At 37.0% G+C, this 18,912-nt stretch overlaps 1 protein-coding gene across 2 annotated transcripts in view; it reads left to right on the forward strand.

Moving 5' to 3' along the window:
- Positions 1 to 8,803, forward strand: part of LOC110455718 (Golgi resident protein GCP60-like) — a 30,294-nt gene extending 21,491 nt beyond the window's left edge. The window contains exons 7-9 of one of the 2 annotated variants that reach the window (XM_021506030.1): positions 38 to 171; positions 2,538 to 2,706; positions 4,890 to 8,803. In XM_021506030.1, the coding sequence (XP_021361705.1) occupies positions 38 to 171; positions 2,538 to 2,706; positions 4,890 to 5,107 (521 nt within the window). In that variant the 3' untranslated portion in view covers positions 5,108 to 8,803. Of the gene's footprint in view, positions 1 to 37; positions 172 to 584; positions 707 to 2,537; positions 2,707 to 4,889 lie in introns of both variants that reach the window. The other variant, XM_021506032.1, reaches the window with a different exon arrangement.
- The last annotated feature ends 10,109 nt before the right edge of the window (positions 8,804 to 18,912 follow it).

The following is an 18,912-nucleotide window of genomic DNA, read 5'->3' on the forward strand; positions in this document are numbered from 1 at the left end:
TGGTGTAGTAGTGTAAGTTACACTTGCCACATTTCAGACCAAATCCCGGCTCCCATGCCTAACCTGGTACCTCCGTCAGTCTGGACCCGTAAGGGTAACCAAGGCTTCAAAGATTCTGTTAAGGGTTGCAAAGAAAATGTCATATACATTGGCTCACTGGCTACCGCCACGGTAGGTAGTTTGACTCTCTGTGGGGGCTGGCTGCGTCAGTATCTTGTCCACTTTACCTATACTGGAAATAGTGCCAAATTATCTGCTTACTTATGTTTACTGAAAAAATCATGCTTAACTGTATTCAAACATTGTAAAAAGGTTTTCAGATTTTCAAAATTGAATTGAAAATAATTTGTAAGAAAATTCACAGTAAGGCTATATAAAAAGATGAAGTGATTTGATTCCTCAACAGTTTTATATATAAGTCGGATATTTGTTAAGAAGATTGTAAAATTTACGAAGCGAAACATTCTCCAAGTATGGTGTTAAGTTAGGACAGGACCCTGAACGTCAGCTGCCAGCACTGCATGCCAAGTACCACTGTCCTCTATTACTTTTAGTTAGCAACCTTTTTTATGTTGTGTTTCTAGATGAGTTACCCCCCATTGCCGCGGCATCTATGTGGACACGCAAAGACGTGAAAGAGTTCAAGGAACTTTTATGTAAAGAAAAAGATGCTGTAATAAAAATAGGGTCGGGAGAAACGGTCACAGTAAGTATTGCTATTTTACTGTAATTATAAGGCAAGGGGATCGGGTAACATTCTCATCTAGATGCCATTTAATTTTATTCTGCTTCTGTCTTATTTGTTCAAACACCCATACTTAGGCATAATTTCTGTATTTTCTTTGTTTATTAAAATAATAATTTCAGTTTGTTTACTGTTTTATTTAGTTTCTACCTTACTTGTTCCACCAAAGTGCCACATTAACATATGCTGTGGTATAGCACTAGTCGTCCGAGAACTTTTCCCTTCAACATCCTGCTTGTCTGAAACGACTTAGTGGTTTTAACTAAATATGGTCTGGAACATACGTTGGCCAAGGGGACAAATGTGTCAAAACAACTAAATAAATTCTAAAAAAACACAAAAGGAGGACGATATTAGTAGCATGCTGGGTATCACCAAGTTTGTTCAAATGAATGGCCACGTCCCACTTTCAAGGTCACAGGGGTCAAATGTGTAAAAGTTGGGGGGGGGGGGGTCTTTTGATTAATAAAAAGTGCATCAGTCATATTTGCGCAGAAGCCTAACAGGGAAAAGGGATATAAAGTTTTTTCAGGTGAATGAACCTGAATCATTTTCAAGGTCACAGAGGTCAAAGGTGTTGATACCTTGAAACAATTTCTTCTGAATACGGATAGTAGTATCTGAAGATTAAGAGCTATAAGTTTTCACATCTATTTTATAAGACTTGTATTATGATTGGTTGATGGTTTCAGGGCAAATTCCCTAGACCTCTCTATGTTCTGTTATTTACTACATAAACTCCCATACATATCTAGTTTTTGTTTCTTTACTGCTTGATCTGTCTTTGATTTTTAGTTTGTAAAATTGATCATCTCTTTGATCAGTTCTGTAGAGATGTGCCCTGTGTACATGTTGTAATTGATTACTTGTATGTGTATAAATTAAATTTTTAAATGATTGTTTTGTCATACAAATGAACTGTTGGGTTTCTGTATTAGAAATACATACTGTACGTATACATGTACAGTAGAAAAAGTACTAAAGGTCTCTTGATGTTTAGTAGTGTCATAATTTATGCATGATAACCTTTCTAATTTTTTCATGTATGCATGATTATAAGGTCTTAAGCATGAGGAAAACATATTTGACCATGAGAGCTGATTATAACATCCCAAACAGGAGTTTTAAAGATGATGATTTTCAAACTCATTGATAGTTTGAACATGTATGCCCACTGCTGGAAATTTGGTGATGGGGGACTTTTGAGAGACATGAGGCGAACAGACCTTCAGTCATCTGAGTTTATTGTTGCAACGTGTTTTGAAATAATTATTTGTTGATTTGCCTACAACATGGGAGTGAAGTAAAAAATAAATAAATGTGCATATTTACTCATTTTGGTCCCTCCCCTTGCATCCAAGAAAAAAGCCCAAATCAAAGTTAAAGTTATTTCTTTCATATATGAACTATTGTAAAAGTTACTCTCTCCCCAATTGTTATTAAGCATACGAGCGGAGTTCCATCCATGAATATGATTCTAAGATTCCTGGGTATGAAGAAGAAGATTGTTTATATACATAATAAGCTTTCAGAAAAATATAGTCTGCAAATTAACCTCAGGGTGAGGCGAACACCTATCAAGGACTATTATCTGGTTCTGAGAAAAGATATTTTTATGAACATTGCTTGGTACTTTTGAGAACTTCAGAAAATATTATTGCTGATGGACGAAAAAAGTGAGAAATATTTTAATAAGTATTTATATTTTATTTACCAAACACAAACCCCCAAAATAGACCAAGCAAACAATTTAGGTTATACATGTAGATAATTTGTTGATATCTGCCTTTAGGTGCGAGTACCAACACACATAGATGGGACATGCCTGTTCTGGGAGTTCGCCACTGACTATTATGACATCGGCTTCGGTGTGTATTTTGAGTGGTCAGTCGCCCCCAACAACGCTGTTAGTGTTCACATCAGCGAGTCGAGTGATGAGGAAGAGCTCGAGGATGAACCAGGTGAGAGTCGTCTTTCAATAATTTACCTGATAAAGCTCAATGCCGAATTAGTATAATGATTTGTTACCTTGATAAATCTAGGTAGACAGTATTGTGAGTTCATATTATAAAGTATTGTATAAGGTAGGACCCTTCTCTGTGACATTTGATTGGTTTGATCAAAAGCACAAGTCATCTTAATGAGGTTTCAGTACGACCAAAATTATTTCAGTCTATCAGTGGAATGAAATGAGTAGCCACATATATACATCTTGGGTTGTCCATACAGGGCATCCAAGATTTCTCAGCTAATGTGCTAGCTTGAGATCCTTCGAACTCAAAGGAAGATCCCCCTTGTCTTGCAGTAAAAATCTGTTTCTTCTCAGGAATGTGTTCTGATTGGCTTCGTCCTTTCTGTTCATCCATCCGTTTATTCCTCTGTCAACATTTGGATTGTCTACAGCTTTCTGATGTAATTTTTATACTAAGTTTCATGAAACTTCATACAAATACTCGTGACATCAAAACAGAATCGAGACAAGTTGAATGACAAGGTCATAATTATAACTACTTCACATACCTGCCAACCCAAGATATACTAAAAGAGGGTGATGACCCTCTTTTTAAAATAAAAAAGAGGGTCATAGCACGCGACGGCTTTTTTCGCAAGAAATATAAGAAAAATAGATATTAAATTATAACTTAAATATTTTAATGATGTAAAAGTTACATTCTACATTCATTGAACTGTTCTTCCAGCAGATCTAGCTGATCCTCATCCACAATACCAAATTCAAAGCTGAAAAATAAAAAGATTTGTCAACAACAACTTATAAAATTAACTCATAATAATATATATGATACTGTGTTTTCACAGACATTTTTTATGTCAATTGAAATGGTCCTGACAATAAGATGTCACATTCTGCTCATATAAAATACCATTTTGTTTCTGTCAATGAAAATGGTCCTGACAATAAGAAGTTGTACCCTTCTCATATAAAATATCAGTTTTATACGAGTAGGGTTTGAACTCTGATTGTAAGGATCATTTTGATTGACAGAAACAAATCATTAAATGCCTGTGGATGTTTTTGACTAGAGTGCAGAATGCAGCGTTTGGTCCACGATCGCGGGACTTTATACACTATAACTCATTTTCCTACGACATTTGATACACACAATCTTTTCTTTTAGCATTTCCTGAAGTAGAACCTGCAAGTCCCGATAATGACTTCTTTCTTCAAGAAGACATAACGTTACCTTCAAAATACGATCTATTCTATGTAAATACAATTGTAAAAACAACTCAATTATTTGTTAAAACACCTGACTAATTACTTGAAGGCAAGTTCAGTAACAACAGTCTTTATATAATCATTTGTAAAAACAGTTCTAGTACGTATATAAACAACTCACAACTTACCTGTTGGTGAGAAACGGAAACAGGAAATAGATCATCTTTCTTGTGAAGAAGGATGGAAGAGTCTAGAGAATTCCGAGTGACTTCAGTAACTTCTAATATTCAAAAAGATTCCGGGTGAAAACGGGTGAAATTGACGAAACCCGGGTCAAAATCGTAACCCGGCAGGTGAAGTTATAAAAGCGGGTGAAGGGCTAAAATCCTGGGTGTAACCCCGACGAAATCGGGTCACTTGGCAGGTATGACTTCACCGTTAAAAGATAATGGTGAAAGTTAGGTATTTGTTATATCCTCGCGTTACTGGGTAGTGTTTTAAGCAAACATGAAACTTGCCACAGTAAAGTGTTCCTGACATCTTTCTCTCAAGACAAGTTAATGGTCGTCAAGGTCATACAATCTAGGTTTTAGCCATAAAATATTAAGCTTGATGACAAAAATTTGAATATGTATTACTAAAGTGTCCACCAAATTTCATAAAAAACCCTCAGTATTTCTACACGTGCAAACTCAACTTCCATCACTACTGCTTAAGATTAAGTAGACATGATCCTTACTATGTGACTCCCATAATAATGTCAGCAGGCGTGTTAAATACAATTCGTGGTACTCTTGTTTGATAGTGTACTAGACCATGTTGTCTGGCCTCAACTGTGAACACAAGTATTAGTACAATGTTTTCGTGAAGTTTTTGGGAGTTCATCTTGTCAAAATTTGAAGAGGGTTTGACTTGAAAGAAGGTTTCAATTTTGCAAGCTTGTTTAATGTTATTTATTTTTTTCAGTTGAAGAAAAAGGGGGTGATATAGAGAAAGGATCGAAGCGAGATGACCGGCCGCCTACTGATGAAATAATACCAGTGTATAGACGGGACAGCCACGAAGAGGTCTACTGTGGAAGCCATGCCTACCCTGGACAGGGGGTCTACTTACTCAAGTTTGATAACTCCTATTCTCTATGGCGCTCAAAGACACTTTACTATCGCGTGTACTACAGCAGATAATGTATTACAGGGACGAATCCAAGGTCGTGATAAGGAGACATCACTTGTGTGAAAGAGCAGAGCATTTCTCTGCATGTCTGTTCTGAGAAAGGTGAAACGCTATTTTGTTTATAAACTGTGATTGTGATGCCATGTTGTCCGTAGACTGCTGTATTCTCTGGGTAAATTGTTACTTCTGTCACAACCTACTTCTTGCTAACAGTGGCCGATCTAAGTTTTCACTTGATGAAGTCATGAACTCAATTATTTCCGTATTGGAACATAAGGTGTTAGCCTCGACTGGCATGACATCTTGTGACATAAGGTGTTACGCTCGACTGGCATGACATCTTGTGACATTAGGTGTTACGCTCGACTGGCATGACATCTTGTGATATAAGGTGTAGAGTAATGATATCTAGCCCGTAGTTTCCTGGTGAAGAGCAAAGGAATGGGGCATAAACAGAACCCTGATCCCAGATAAATTGGTTAAGATAGCTTCGCTAACTATTTATTACACCTGTAATACATATTTGGACCATGGGGTGGGGATCTGTACAAACAGTGCCATTTTGGTGTAAAGGGATACCAAGTTTGTTGACCTTGAATATGTTCAAGGTTATGGACGAGATGTGATAAAACTTCAAACAACTTAACAGGTGATCAGATATCGTTCAAATACCTTCACCAATGTTAGAGGTCGCATGAGTAAAACAACTTAACATCATCCAACAACAATCCCTGTAATGAGGGTCCATACCCAATCTAGGTCAGAGTCTTAACTATTTGTTGTTAAATTTTCTCTAGAGACGTAATTGTCTTAAACTTCCTGTCTGAACTGGGAAATTAACTTATTTTCTTTCAATTGTAATTGTAAGTGCAGATCCTAATGTTAAGTGGGCAAAATCTCTCGTAAATCACCAAAAAGGTAAATTCCCCAAAACCTAGATTGAACCCTGAGCGTTATGATGTTAGCTTGTAGTATAAATACACTTCAACTTATTCACCCCTGAAAATTTACAATGGACTATTCCAACCTTTGAATTGGAGGAGTTCAAATGTGTCTTCAGGGGTGAATGCGTTAAAGGTCACAGATCGGAGATATGTTTGCCACCACTTCTGAATACAAGGTGAGTGATACGGGCTGGTTTTCTTTCTGTTATACAGAAAAGGAAGAGACAGAGAATTTTCATATAAAGAAGGACATGTGAGGAGTTCGATTAAAATCCATGTAAACCACTGATGACTTACTATTGTAAAAATAATGAGGCGATTCACTGTTGTATCAATTAGCCTTTATTTATATATGTGTACATATCTGAGGAACAAATTTATTTTCATTTTGAGAAGAGAAGTAGGCAGTATTCAACCCTTTCACCACTTGAGACCATCATGGACTAATCCAGATGAATGTATGGTAGAGTCTACTCAAGTTACGTAGGGGTGAAAGGGTTAACATGATCATTCACAAATTGCCATGCAGAATTATATAATCCCTGAACATAAAATTGTATTCTGGTATCGTACTAAGACTATTTATTATTGAAGGAAGTCCGGGTGCTCTGTGGTATAAAGCTCTAGCTAAAACAAACTCCAATTTATTCTGCGTTTTTAACTTGGAATTGCTTGTGCATTTACTTTAGCAAAAAATGTATAAGTTTGTTTGGTCTTTGTTAAGATTTGAAGAAATCATGAAATTATGCCATGTGTTTAGTAATATCAACAGTACAACAGAACTTCAAATAGAAATTCTGTACTTCAAATGTTCATTTCCTTGACTTTAAACAGAATATTGTGGGGCCTGTTGTAATTTTATTGTCTAGAAATCAGTTGATGCCTTAGTTTTGAAATGGCGAAAGGCATGAGTAGTCCTTTAAATTTTTTGTTAACGTGGTCCGATTAGAATTAGGAAGTCTGGTTCATTTCAGAAGCATATATTGCTTATGATAAACTTATCACTTTTATACAAAAAAATATAAAAAGCTCACTTGACCCTTTGAGCCATGTGAGCTTTTTTATGGCCCTTTGTCCATTGCCCCTAGGCCTCTCATCAGAGATGTTGTCTACAACCCTTTTTTGTGAGATTAGTTTGTCGAATTGTACTCATATTTCATTCTAATTTAACAATTTACTCACAATTAATCAAAGCATATTGAAAATGCTGAAATCAAATGTTGATCAGCAGTTGACCTGGACTTTATCAACAGTTGACATTTATGTTGCCACAGTGTACCTTATTTATCATTTCATATGTAAAGCAATGTTTCAACATCATTCCCTATTTATAGATGTGATTATACATAAATTCTCCACACAAGAGTTTAAAATAAATGTTGCTTCGCTTCCAAAAAAATATATAGTTCAGAATAGCTTGCTGCAAAGTATCAATCACAATATTGCAAAACTTTCAACTGTCAATGACCACATGAAATCATATAAAAACAATATTGTAAATACTCATTTGTTGAACAGGCAGTGATTTGGAATTTCCAGTTACATAATGTATTCCTGATCAGCCCAAAAACCAGCTCTAAGAGATTGATTTCTCACAGAAACTTTGTTCATGCCGTTCCAAGAAATGCCCAGAGGGGAACAAGGTAGTGTACAGGGGAACATCGTAAAAGATCCTGTAGATAATATAGTAAATGTTAGCCTGCAGTTCCATTAGATTTCAAGTACATTAATTGTTATGTATACTCTGCAAGCCTCTCAGTATGATTTGCATTGGGGAAAATATTAGGAAATTGATGATTGTAATATGAATTTCTTTTGAGTTATTGAATAACCATTTCTTAATCCAGCATGCTTATTAGATGTAAGTTTTGATATACAGTAAAACCTTGGTATACTGGCATCATTTATCCAGAGAAACTTTGGTGTTATAATTGGGTTTGGCGATCAAAGGGGGGGAATGTAAATAGAAATTCTAAAGAAAACAAGAAAAAATGGACATTGAAATATGTTGGCAGTAAACGAGGATTGATTTGATATCCAGATGAGCATTGACAGGCCTTTTGGGCCTCTTGTAAATTTGCATCTGCTTTCCAGATATCACAACTGAATAACTGCCAAAATATGACTCTGTTCATATGATGAAGTTACTCAATACTGTCACATGCAAAGTAAAAATTGAAAAGAAACCAAAACATCAATATAATTTTGAAACTAGAAGAGTTCAAAATAAAACAAAGCAAAATCAGGCTTCAAGTAGGCTTGGTACAAAAAAGGAGTCTTTCATCCTGAATCAAAATCTTAGATTGTGTTTTATATAAGCTGATTACTTACCAATCAAACACTCATTTACCATTCAATTAGCACTGTAAGAGTCAGATGACGCAAGGGGATCCCAAAAAGATTTTAATAAGCTCGACTGAAAAGTACCATTGAATTCACTCGATAAAAATCATTAAGCCATAATCAAACAGAATGGGTGGTCACAAGATGAGGAGCCGAGTCTCTTTTTAATAATTCTCTGTGAAGTTGCTATATATAATTTCCTGTGTCCAGTTATTGTAAGCTTCATGTTTTCAGGAGAACGCACCAATGGGTTTGTTGGTGATACAAGTTTACTGTTGTGAGTTGTTGCTGATTGCCAGCACAGCTGGGATTGACTCTAGATACCATCTAGGGTCAGCAGAGAGATTGACTCTAGATACCATCTAGGGTCAGCAGAGAGACGTAATCGTGTTGAAGTAAAATCAAATGTTTTAATATTTTGTGGTGTGCTGGAGTTGATAAAGGAGAAACGACGTTTTAAACTTGCACGTAGCTATAGATTGGCTACAGATTGTCGGTATTTGTCTGTCTGTTTAGTCCCTAATGTCCTGTTAGATACAAATTGTTTGTCCTGTCAGATGATCAGTGTCTGTCCTATCACAGCCTCCATATCCAGGGGTTACGCTCACTTTCACTCTCTGCACCACTGGAATATGTCATAGCAAAATCAAAGGCTCTGTGTGTAGCACCTTGTGGATGAGACAAGAAGACTAGTTTGATCCTTTTGATGTGCATCAAAAGAATCTTGTGGTCGCATAACGGTAAAACTTCTTGCTTTGAAGTCGGTAAAACTCCTTGCTTTGAAGTCGGGCTTCGCTTCTTTGTATTCTTCAAAGGACAAGTAACAACCTAGTGATTGGTCAGGGTTTTTACCTGCCAGTCAAATAGCTATCGGTGTGCCTTTAATTATGCTATGACATATTCCAGGGGGTGAAGAGAGCGAAAGTGAGCTTAACCCCTGGATTATAGAGGATGGTCCTATCAGAAATACACTGTCTATCCGATGTACGTCTGATGTTTGTCCAGTCAGACATTGCCCCTATGTGTACTGTAAATCGGGGTTAATGCCATGTCTGTCTGGTTAAACATACAGCATACTGCCTACACGTGGTGTTTCTCAGAGTCACCCATAGGTCTTTGTTATACATTTTGTTGTATTTATTATCGTAGTGTACAGAGCAGCCTATCATAAAGATCTTATTGAAATGTTATTGAATAAATCGTATGTATTACTACTTACTTTGTGTTGAGTCATTATCAAGAGATGTCACTACTGGTGACACTGCTGATGTCGTTGCCAGGTTACCTGATCTACCAGGCAGGTCGATGCAGTTCATTGATCGACACTTACATTGCTACTATACTTGGACTCCATATACCTACCAAAGAATTTTCCAGTTGGCATGTAAATATGTCGGCATATAAGTGCAGGAGGTAGTCCCTAAAATGTTTTCAACTATTTTTTTTCTCCAAAAGTTAAACACGTATTTATTTGTTTGTTGTTATAACATTGTTATCAATACACAACAGCTATTGAACTCACCAGGACTCCCAGACATGTGCACCCTTCATGGCATAGAATTGCACAACGTGCACAAATCCAATATTTGAGAAATTCTAAACATTTTTTTTTTATCAAAACAGAACAGGATTCAAGCCTTAATAACATTTTTTTAGAGCGTATGCCAAGGTGTTGTGTCCGTCATCCATCAATCATTCATTCAGCTTCAGTATTTATCTTTAAACAACTAATAATCAAGTAGACTAGAGCAATGTAATTGGCTAATAGCATTATAGGATAAAGGATATTGACTAATTTGTCTGCTTAAAACTGTCAAATGTAAATTGATCTGGCCTTGATCTACTTTTTATGGTCACAAATGAGAGATGTAATTGCCAACATAATGTAATAATGTACGTAGGCAATCGGCATAAAACTAAAGTTAACTCGCCGTTGTCGACGTCATACCATTAGTCTACGACTACTATTGACGCATCTACTGGTGTAACTGGTACACACTCTTGGTCTGTACCTCCCGCTCTGTAGCATGCAGGGCTAAATAAAGCTTGTTCCTTCAGACCAGAGTTAATGACGGACAGGCCTTGGGATAAGTTGTCCATTCATTTAGACCATGTCTTCTGGTCCTAAGGACCGTCATTTCCGTCATTAATTCTGGTCTGAAAGATCAAGCTAACTTAAGTTTTATGCTGTCTTGTCAACAATTTCGTAGGCTTCTTCTAAGTTGCTGAAGATTAAGTTGCATTTTAGTCTCCCTGACATGCTGCATTTTGCCTAGGCACCAGGGACGTCTCACTGGCATACTACATGACACTGACTAAATGATGCAGTATTTCTACCCGTTGACTTCACATTTAAATGTGTAAGTCAAGTTCCTACTGTTGGTATAAAGACAGTTTGCACAACTGGAAACACCCAGTAGCAGTGGTTTGGATACCGCACAACGGACCACCATATCTTCATGATTATTCAATCTTAGTAAGCAATGGTGGTTTTGAAAGGGTTTTTCTAAGTTTGTTTACAGCATCAAACTATGTGCTGGTGCTTCTGAAATATAGTCATTAATCTCATGATTGACGTCAAGTACGTTTCCATCAAACAGGGGCGCCCGTACCTGCCAGTAGATTGAACTCAACGTCGGTAAAACTTTAGAGTAAAAGCTAGTAATATGAAGAAAGGAGGCATTTTGTTCGTAGATGCAGAACAAGATTTTGTTCGTAGATGCAGAGAGCCAGTCATTGTAAAATATTACTGCACCATGTTGCCAATTCGTCAACTTTGGACTCGTCTGTGTGAATTCCAGCTACAGGGCAATAGCCAACCTCATCGACTGATAGTCTACCAGCAGTCAACCATCTTGTGGGGCAAAACAATATCAAGAAACACAGAAAAAATGTGAACAAAGGAAAGACTTACATGGTAATAATTGAGAAAATACCTGATAAGATTATGTGTTCTGAAAGGGTAGAAGTCTTCTGCTTCATCGAAAACACATGCCATGTAAATCTAGATCAAATCAAGTTGCGGTCAGTCCTCACACCGAGAACTCGGAAAGTAACAACAAGGCACACCAGTGAGCATGAACATCAACCTTCATATAAAACAAAGGAATAGAGTCTTTTCCAATGAGATCCCCATAAAAGTTGTCCAGTTATCAACCCGCGTTCTTGGGAACCCTGTGTTGTAATTTGGTCCAGCAGCAGTCGACACATATGACGGAAGTAAAAATAAACAGAGCAAGCTCTCGGATCCGGATTATCGTAGAGCTCAGTAGTAAGATGTCCTTTCAACTACCAGCAAACTGTAGATGGCCTTAGAATATCTATTGCTTCCAAACTTTCAACTACCAGCGAACTGTAGATGGCCTTGGAATATCTCTTGCTTCCAAGCTTTCAACTACCAGCAAACTTTAGATGACCTTAGAATATCTCTTGTTTCGAAGCTTTCAACTACAATTATCTAACTTAAGATGACCTTAGAATATCACTTGCTTCGAAGCTTTCAACTACAAACAAACTTTAGATGGCCTTAGAATATATCTTGCTTCCAAGCTTTCAACTACCAGCAAACTTTAGATGGCCTTAGAATATCTCTTGCTTCCAAGCTTCCAACTACCAGCAAACTGTAGATGGCCTTAGAATATCTCTTGCTTCCAAGCTTTCAACTACAAACAAACTTTAGATGGCCTTAGAATATCTCTTGCTTCCAAGCTTTTAACTACAAACAAACTTTAGATGGCCTTAGAATATATCTTGCTTCCAAGCTTTCAACTACCAGCAAACTTTAGATGGCCTTAGAATATCTCTTGCTTCCAAACTTTCAACTACCAGCAAACTTTAGATGGCCTTAGAATATCTCTTGCTTCCAAACTTTCAACTACCAGCAAACTTTAGATGGCCTTAGAACATCTCTTGCTTCCAAGTTTTCAACTACATCCAAACTTTAGATGGACCTTAGAATATCTCTTGTTTTCAACCTTTCAACTACAAGCAAACTTTAGATGATCTTAGAATATCTCTTGCTTCCAAGCTTTCAACTACATCCAAACTTTAGATGACCTTAGAAAATCTCTTGCTTTCAACCTTTCAACTACAAGCAAACTTTAGATGGCCTTAGAATATCTCTTGCTTCCAAGCTTTCAACTACAAGCAAACTTTAGATGACCTTAGAATATATCTTGCTTCGAAGCTTTCAACTACAATTATCGAACTTAAGATGACCTTAGAATATCTCTTGCTTCGAAGCTTTCAACTACAAGCAAACTTTAGATGACCTTAGAATATCTCTTGCTTCCAAGCTTTCAACTACAAGCAAACTTTAGATGACCTTAGAATATCTCTTGCCCCCAAGCTATCAACTACAAGCAAACTTTAGATGACCTTAGAATATCTCTTGCTTCCAAGCTTTCAACTTCAAGCGAACTTTAGATGACCTTAGAATATATCTTGCTTCGAAGCTTTCAACTATAATTATCGAACTGTAGATGTCCTTAGAATATCTCTTGCTTCGAAGCTTTCAACTACAATTATCTAACTTAAGATGACCTTAGAATATCTCTTGCTTCCAAGCTTTCAACTACAATTATATAACTTAAGATGACCTTAGAATATCTCTTGCTTCAAAGCTTTAAACTACCAGCAAACTTTAGATGGCCTTAGAATATCTCTTGCTTCCAAGCTTTCAACTACAAGCAAACTTAAGATGACCTTAGAATATCTCTTGCTTCGAAGCTTTCAACTACAAGCAAACTTTAGATGACCTTAGAATATCTCTTGCTTTCAACCTTTCAACTACGAGCAAACTTTAGATGACCTTAGAATATCTCTTGCTTCGAACCTTTCAACTACAATTATCTAACTTAAGATGACCTTAGAATATCTCTTGCTTCGAAGCTTTCAACTACAAACAAACTTTAGATGGCCTTAGAATATCTCTTGCTTCCAAGCTTTCAACTACAAGCAAACTTTAGATGACCTTAGAATATCTCTTGCTTCCAAGCTTTCAACTACAAGCAAACTTTAGATGGCCTTAGAATATCTCCTCCTTTAGCATGTAGCTGCTCTACTTCCACATACAGCTATGGTCCAACTGGTCATGTCATGTTTACTGTAACTGTTGATCTAAATTTTGTTCATGATTTAAAACTATGAAAGCTTTTCATGGGGGTCATTCGTATTTAGATATTCCTACTGTCAACTGGAATGCAAGTTTCAGCATACTCAGGGATTTTATGAAAGACTACACCGAACATTGTGCAAAATAAGAGATTGATTTTCAGGATAGGTCAAATTTCTTCACCCCAATGTCTGCACTCGACGATAAAATGTAATTATGTATATATGTAGTTGTGTGTGCAGACATGTAATAAATTAATCTTTGGCTCAAAGACTTCTACGTTTCCGGCTTGCATAAAGGAACTAATCTTTACTTGATAACCAAGGAAACTGTAACTTTCACCAGTTTTTCAAAAGGCGAAATACTAGCTAATCAGGCTTCTGTATTACAATCTTTCCTAATAAACGTTAATGATATGGATACGCTCCCGCCTCGTTTGTATTGGATTCAAATAATTCACATGATTCCTTTTTAATAACGATGTCTTGCTGGCTCTGCTAGTTTGTCAACCAAACCATTATCAAAACGTCTTGCTAACATTTTCAGAATGATTAAATCAGGGTTCGAGAAGTGGAGTTGTTGGGATATTGATTTTGAAGAATTCCAAAATAGCTTCTTTTATCTTATAAAAAAAAATATTTCTACCATTTTTAAGTTTTCCTTTCTTTACCATACCTAATACCAAATAGGAACGTCTTTGTTTTCTCAAAGTGTGAGCTTTCTTTTCTAATAAAGAAGGCCGGTATATAAATAAATCGCTGTAACTATTTTGGACCATCTTCAGTAAAAAGGACAAATATAAACCAAGTGTAATATAAAAAAGATGAAATTATGAGAAAGGATGAGTTTTTGAATTCGGTGGGAACATAAATGTTCAAGCAGACTATGCCTATGAAATTATTGAATGGATTATCAGCTCTGGTTACAAAAAATACAATCATAGTTCTTCAATTTCACATTCAGATAAATCCACCATGCGCATCCTGTATATAGGACCACGTGGATCATGTATCCCTCCTGTACTTGAAACCAAGCTAAGGTCACTTATTCACTTATTCCGTCTACTTCAGCCGTTTTCTTCGATCAACCAACATGGACGGCCTGCCAGATGTCGACTGCTGATGAGGAAAATTGCTGACAACACAGGGTTTCCAAAGATGCAATTGATAATTGTTTCCAAAGATAATTGAAAAGTTTAATGGTCGCCATTTTTTTTATCGCTCTCCTTGTTCCTGCTATGAGGACATATCATTACATGAATTTGAGCTAGATTTACATGGCGGGTGTCGTCGATGAAACAAAAGACGCTTACCCTTCCATAACACCTGGTCTTATTCTCCCTGTACTTCTTACAAGTGATTTCATGTATGTCTATTCTTTGTCGTATTTTGCCCTAGTTTTATAAATTAGGGATTTTTTGACACTTCGGTATTCTCTTGTTTATTAATTGTTCAATTTAATTGATTAATTATTTATTTTTATGTCCGTGTATGAATCTGTACACTTGCAAACGTGTTTACGTATGAGAAAAAATATAGAGGAGTTCTCCCCCTTATTCAATATTATATGTACAGCATAGTTTAGGTCAACTAATGTACAGCACACTGGTTACAGTCTGTGCCAATCATCTGCCATTTTGTATTTCATTTCATGGTTTGTAAAGACCCGTTTGAGGCAGACATATTGCGCTAATTTCACATGCAGTGCGAAATGTATTCCGTGGAATTTATTCGAACCGCATGTTTATTGCGTATAAGATTATGATCTCGGCATCAGGTTGTTGCTATAAGGCCTTTATTATGCTCGGTGAGAAAGGTAGAAATCATTATCGATGTATCAGCTTTTCATAACGCTCATGAATGAACACATTCACGACAAGAAATTAAATCTGGCATAACAAGGATCTGGGTGGAAATTGTCACGTAAATACAAAATCACTCATGTCGACCCGAGTACGTGATTACTTAACGTGCATTGTTAGCTTCTCAGGTACATAAATAGGAATAGTTTGTTGTCATTTTACACACTACTTGCGGGAAATAATTTGTATTAAGTTTCTGAAAATAATCGATGGAAAATACCCTAACACAATCAAAATCACGGCAGTTTTGTTTATATTTTGAAAGCTGCGTTAGGAGATTCCCAAACTGACGTATGACAATGCTCGTTGATGAGTATACTGTGTGTTATATTAAAACCTTTTCATATCCTATTCGTGCTTGTTAAAACGCTACTTCCCCATGACCAACCATATTATTTCATAAACAATCTCTATATTTTGCTTTAATTAAAACTGTTCTTCCACTTTAACTTGTGTTAGATGTTGAACTGTTAATTTGACAAATCTAAACGACATTAGGTCCAACGTGACCCAGTGTATCAACCAGGATACTATATACCACAATACAAACCCTCTGTTCACCGCGGTGGCCAATTGCAAGTGGTAAAGGCATCTGACATTCTGCTACCACTAGCCCTCCGACCTCTGGGTCGCGGGTCACCTATGGGGGCAGTCGCCAGGTAGTGGCCGTAGGTCGGTGATTTTTTTTCGGGAACTCCGGCTTTCCTCTACAACCAAAACCTGGCACGTCTTTAAATGACCATAGCTGTTAATAAGACGTAAAACACAAACAAACTTATCAAATCAAACAAACTCCCTGTGACGAAGACTACTGGGGAGGAAAGACCAGACGGTTGTCTTATGGCATGCCGTTCTTCCAATCATACTGTATACCGGGAAATCTTCACCCAGTCAAACTTTCGCTCTTCGCCAGAACATTCGCCCTACACTTATTATTACTATGCATTTTATGTTGTTCCGGTGTACAGTAACAGATTGGTACACGATGGACAGTTACCCTCGGATAGACCGGGGAATCTACTATTGTTTATAACAAATGCCGAAAACGAGGACTTGTCAGAAAAAAACATCATTAAAACGTAAAAAAAGGGACTGAAATATTTTGTTTTTATTTTTTCTACTTGTACGTACCATTTCAAAGTTTAAGCTATACCCGGATCGTTCATGATTTTGTGGCAAATAAACATGTATGATGTACTGTCAGAACTTAATTTGTTTTACAAATCAAACAATACATGTTCGTGAACACCAAATTATACATTTTACGGTTAAAAGAGTATTTGCTACAAATGTTAATGTAAATATATAAATTAGTTTATTGATAGTTATAAACCTTAAAATCACTTACATGGTAAAATAATACTTGAAGTGCATTGAAATGAATTTACCTATCTAACGTGACCAGGGTGTACCCTTAAATGATATGGCTATGAATCATGGGTTGAGTATTTGATGATAAAATCTTCTTGACATTTATAACCATTGTAAATATTTCAGAAATTTAAGTCTTCACTTTTCACATTTGGTCATTTAAGTTTACACGTAAACTCCTGTGATAACAGTACAGTGTTTACTTGGTAATATTTGGTCTACTATCGCCTTACTGTGGCCTCACCTCAGCCGATCGGGACCTATTATTAGCTTTCCATGTTCTATTTTACAGTTATTAAATGCCTTCCTATGGTAAAGTAAAAATATTTGACCCGAATTGTTGGTAAATTATCATGTATTATATTGCACGAGGCTGCCGACTTATAACACATATTTTCTATGTCAAAATTCTGGTACAAGTCTTTATATGATAAATACCAGAAAAATATACTGCTATGAATGCAAATAGGTCAGTATCATTTTGAAGCTTCTCCTCTCACCATCGTAAAAAACACGTTTATATGACGCAAGGCTGTTCCATGAATATCTTACTGTGGTCTACTCTTTGCTAACCGATATCTATTCTCAGTTAACCGTAATGTATTCCCAGCTAAACACAGTCTTTTCCTAGATAACCACAGCCTATTTTCAGTTAAACGTATTTTTTTCTCATGTAATCACAGTCTATTTTTTCTCAGCTAATCGCAACCTAATCTCAGCTAACTGCATTCGATTCTCAGCTATTTTCAGCTAACCTGGATTTTTTCTCAGATAACCGTGGTATATTCTCAGCTAACCGAGGTCTATGCTCAGCTACCCGTGGTATATTCTCAGCTAACCGTGGTATATTCTCAGCTAACCGTGGTATATTCTCAGCTAACTTGGTCTATTCTCAGCCACCGTGGTCTATTCACAGCTTACCGTGGTTTAATTTCAGCTAACCGTGGTCTATGCTCAGCTAACCTTGGTCTATTCTCAGCTAACCGTGGTTTATTTTCAGCTAACCGTGGTCTATGCTCAGCTAACCTTGGTATTTTCTCAGCTAACCGTGGTATATTCTCAGCTGACCTTGGTCTTTTCTCAGCTAACCGTGGTATATTCTCAGCTTACCTGGATTTGTTCTCAGATAACCGTGGTCTTTTCTCAGCTACCGTGATCTATTCTCAGATAACCGTGGTCTTTTCTCATCTAACGTGATCTATTCTCAGCTAACCTTGGTCTTTTCTCAGATCAACGGTCTAATATCAGCTAACCATGGTTTATTCTCAGCTAACCTTGGTCTATGCTTAGCTAACCTTAGTCTATTCTCAGCTAACCGTGGTATATTCTCAGCTAACCGTGGTCTATTCTCAGACAACCTTGGTCTATTCTCAGCTAACTGTGGTCTATTCTCAGCTAACCTTGGTATATGCTCAGCTAACCTTGGTCTATTCTCAGCTATCGTGGTCTATTCTCAGCTTACCGTGGTCTATTATCAGCTAACCGTGGTATACTCTCCGCTAACCTTGGTTTATTCTCAGCTAAACGTGGTTTATTCTCAGCTAACCGTGGTCTATGCTCAGCTAACCTTGGTCTATTATCAGCTAACCTTGGTCTATTCTCAGCTTAATGTGGTCTATTCTCAGCTAACCGTGGTCTATTCTCAGCTAACCGTGGTCTATTATCAGCTTACCGTGATCTATTCTCAGTTACCGTGGTATACTCTCAGCTAACCTTGGTCTATTCTCAGCTAACCTTGGTATATTCTCAGCTAACCGTGGTATATTCTCAGCTAACCATGGTATAATCTCAGCCACCGTGGTCTATTCTCAGCTTACCGTGGTCTATTCTCAGCTAACCGTGGTATACTCTCCGCTAACCTTGGTCTATTCTCAGCTAAACGTGGTTTATTCTCAGCTAACCGTGGTCTATGCTCAGCTAACCTTTGTCTATTATCAGCTAACCTTGGTCTATTCTCAGCTTAATGTGGTCTATTCTCAGCTAACCGTGGTCTATTCTCAGCTAACCGTGGTCTATTATCAGTTACCGTGGTATATTCTCAGCTAACCTTGGTCTATTCTCAGCTAACCTTGGTCTATTCTCAGCTAACCGTGGTACATTCTCAGCTAACCATGGTATAATCTCAGCTAACCTTGGTCTATTCTCAGCTTACCGTGGTATATTATCAGCTAACCGTGGTCTATT

The sequence above is a fragment of the Mizuhopecten yessoensis genome, unplaced genomic scaffold, assembly GCF_002113885.1.
Source record: "Mizuhopecten yessoensis strain PY_sf001 unplaced genomic scaffold, ASM211388v2 scaffold8365, whole genome shotgun sequence".
Lineage (NCBI taxonomy): Eukaryota > Metazoa > Mollusca > Bivalvia > Pectinida > Pectinidae > Mizuhopecten > Mizuhopecten yessoensis.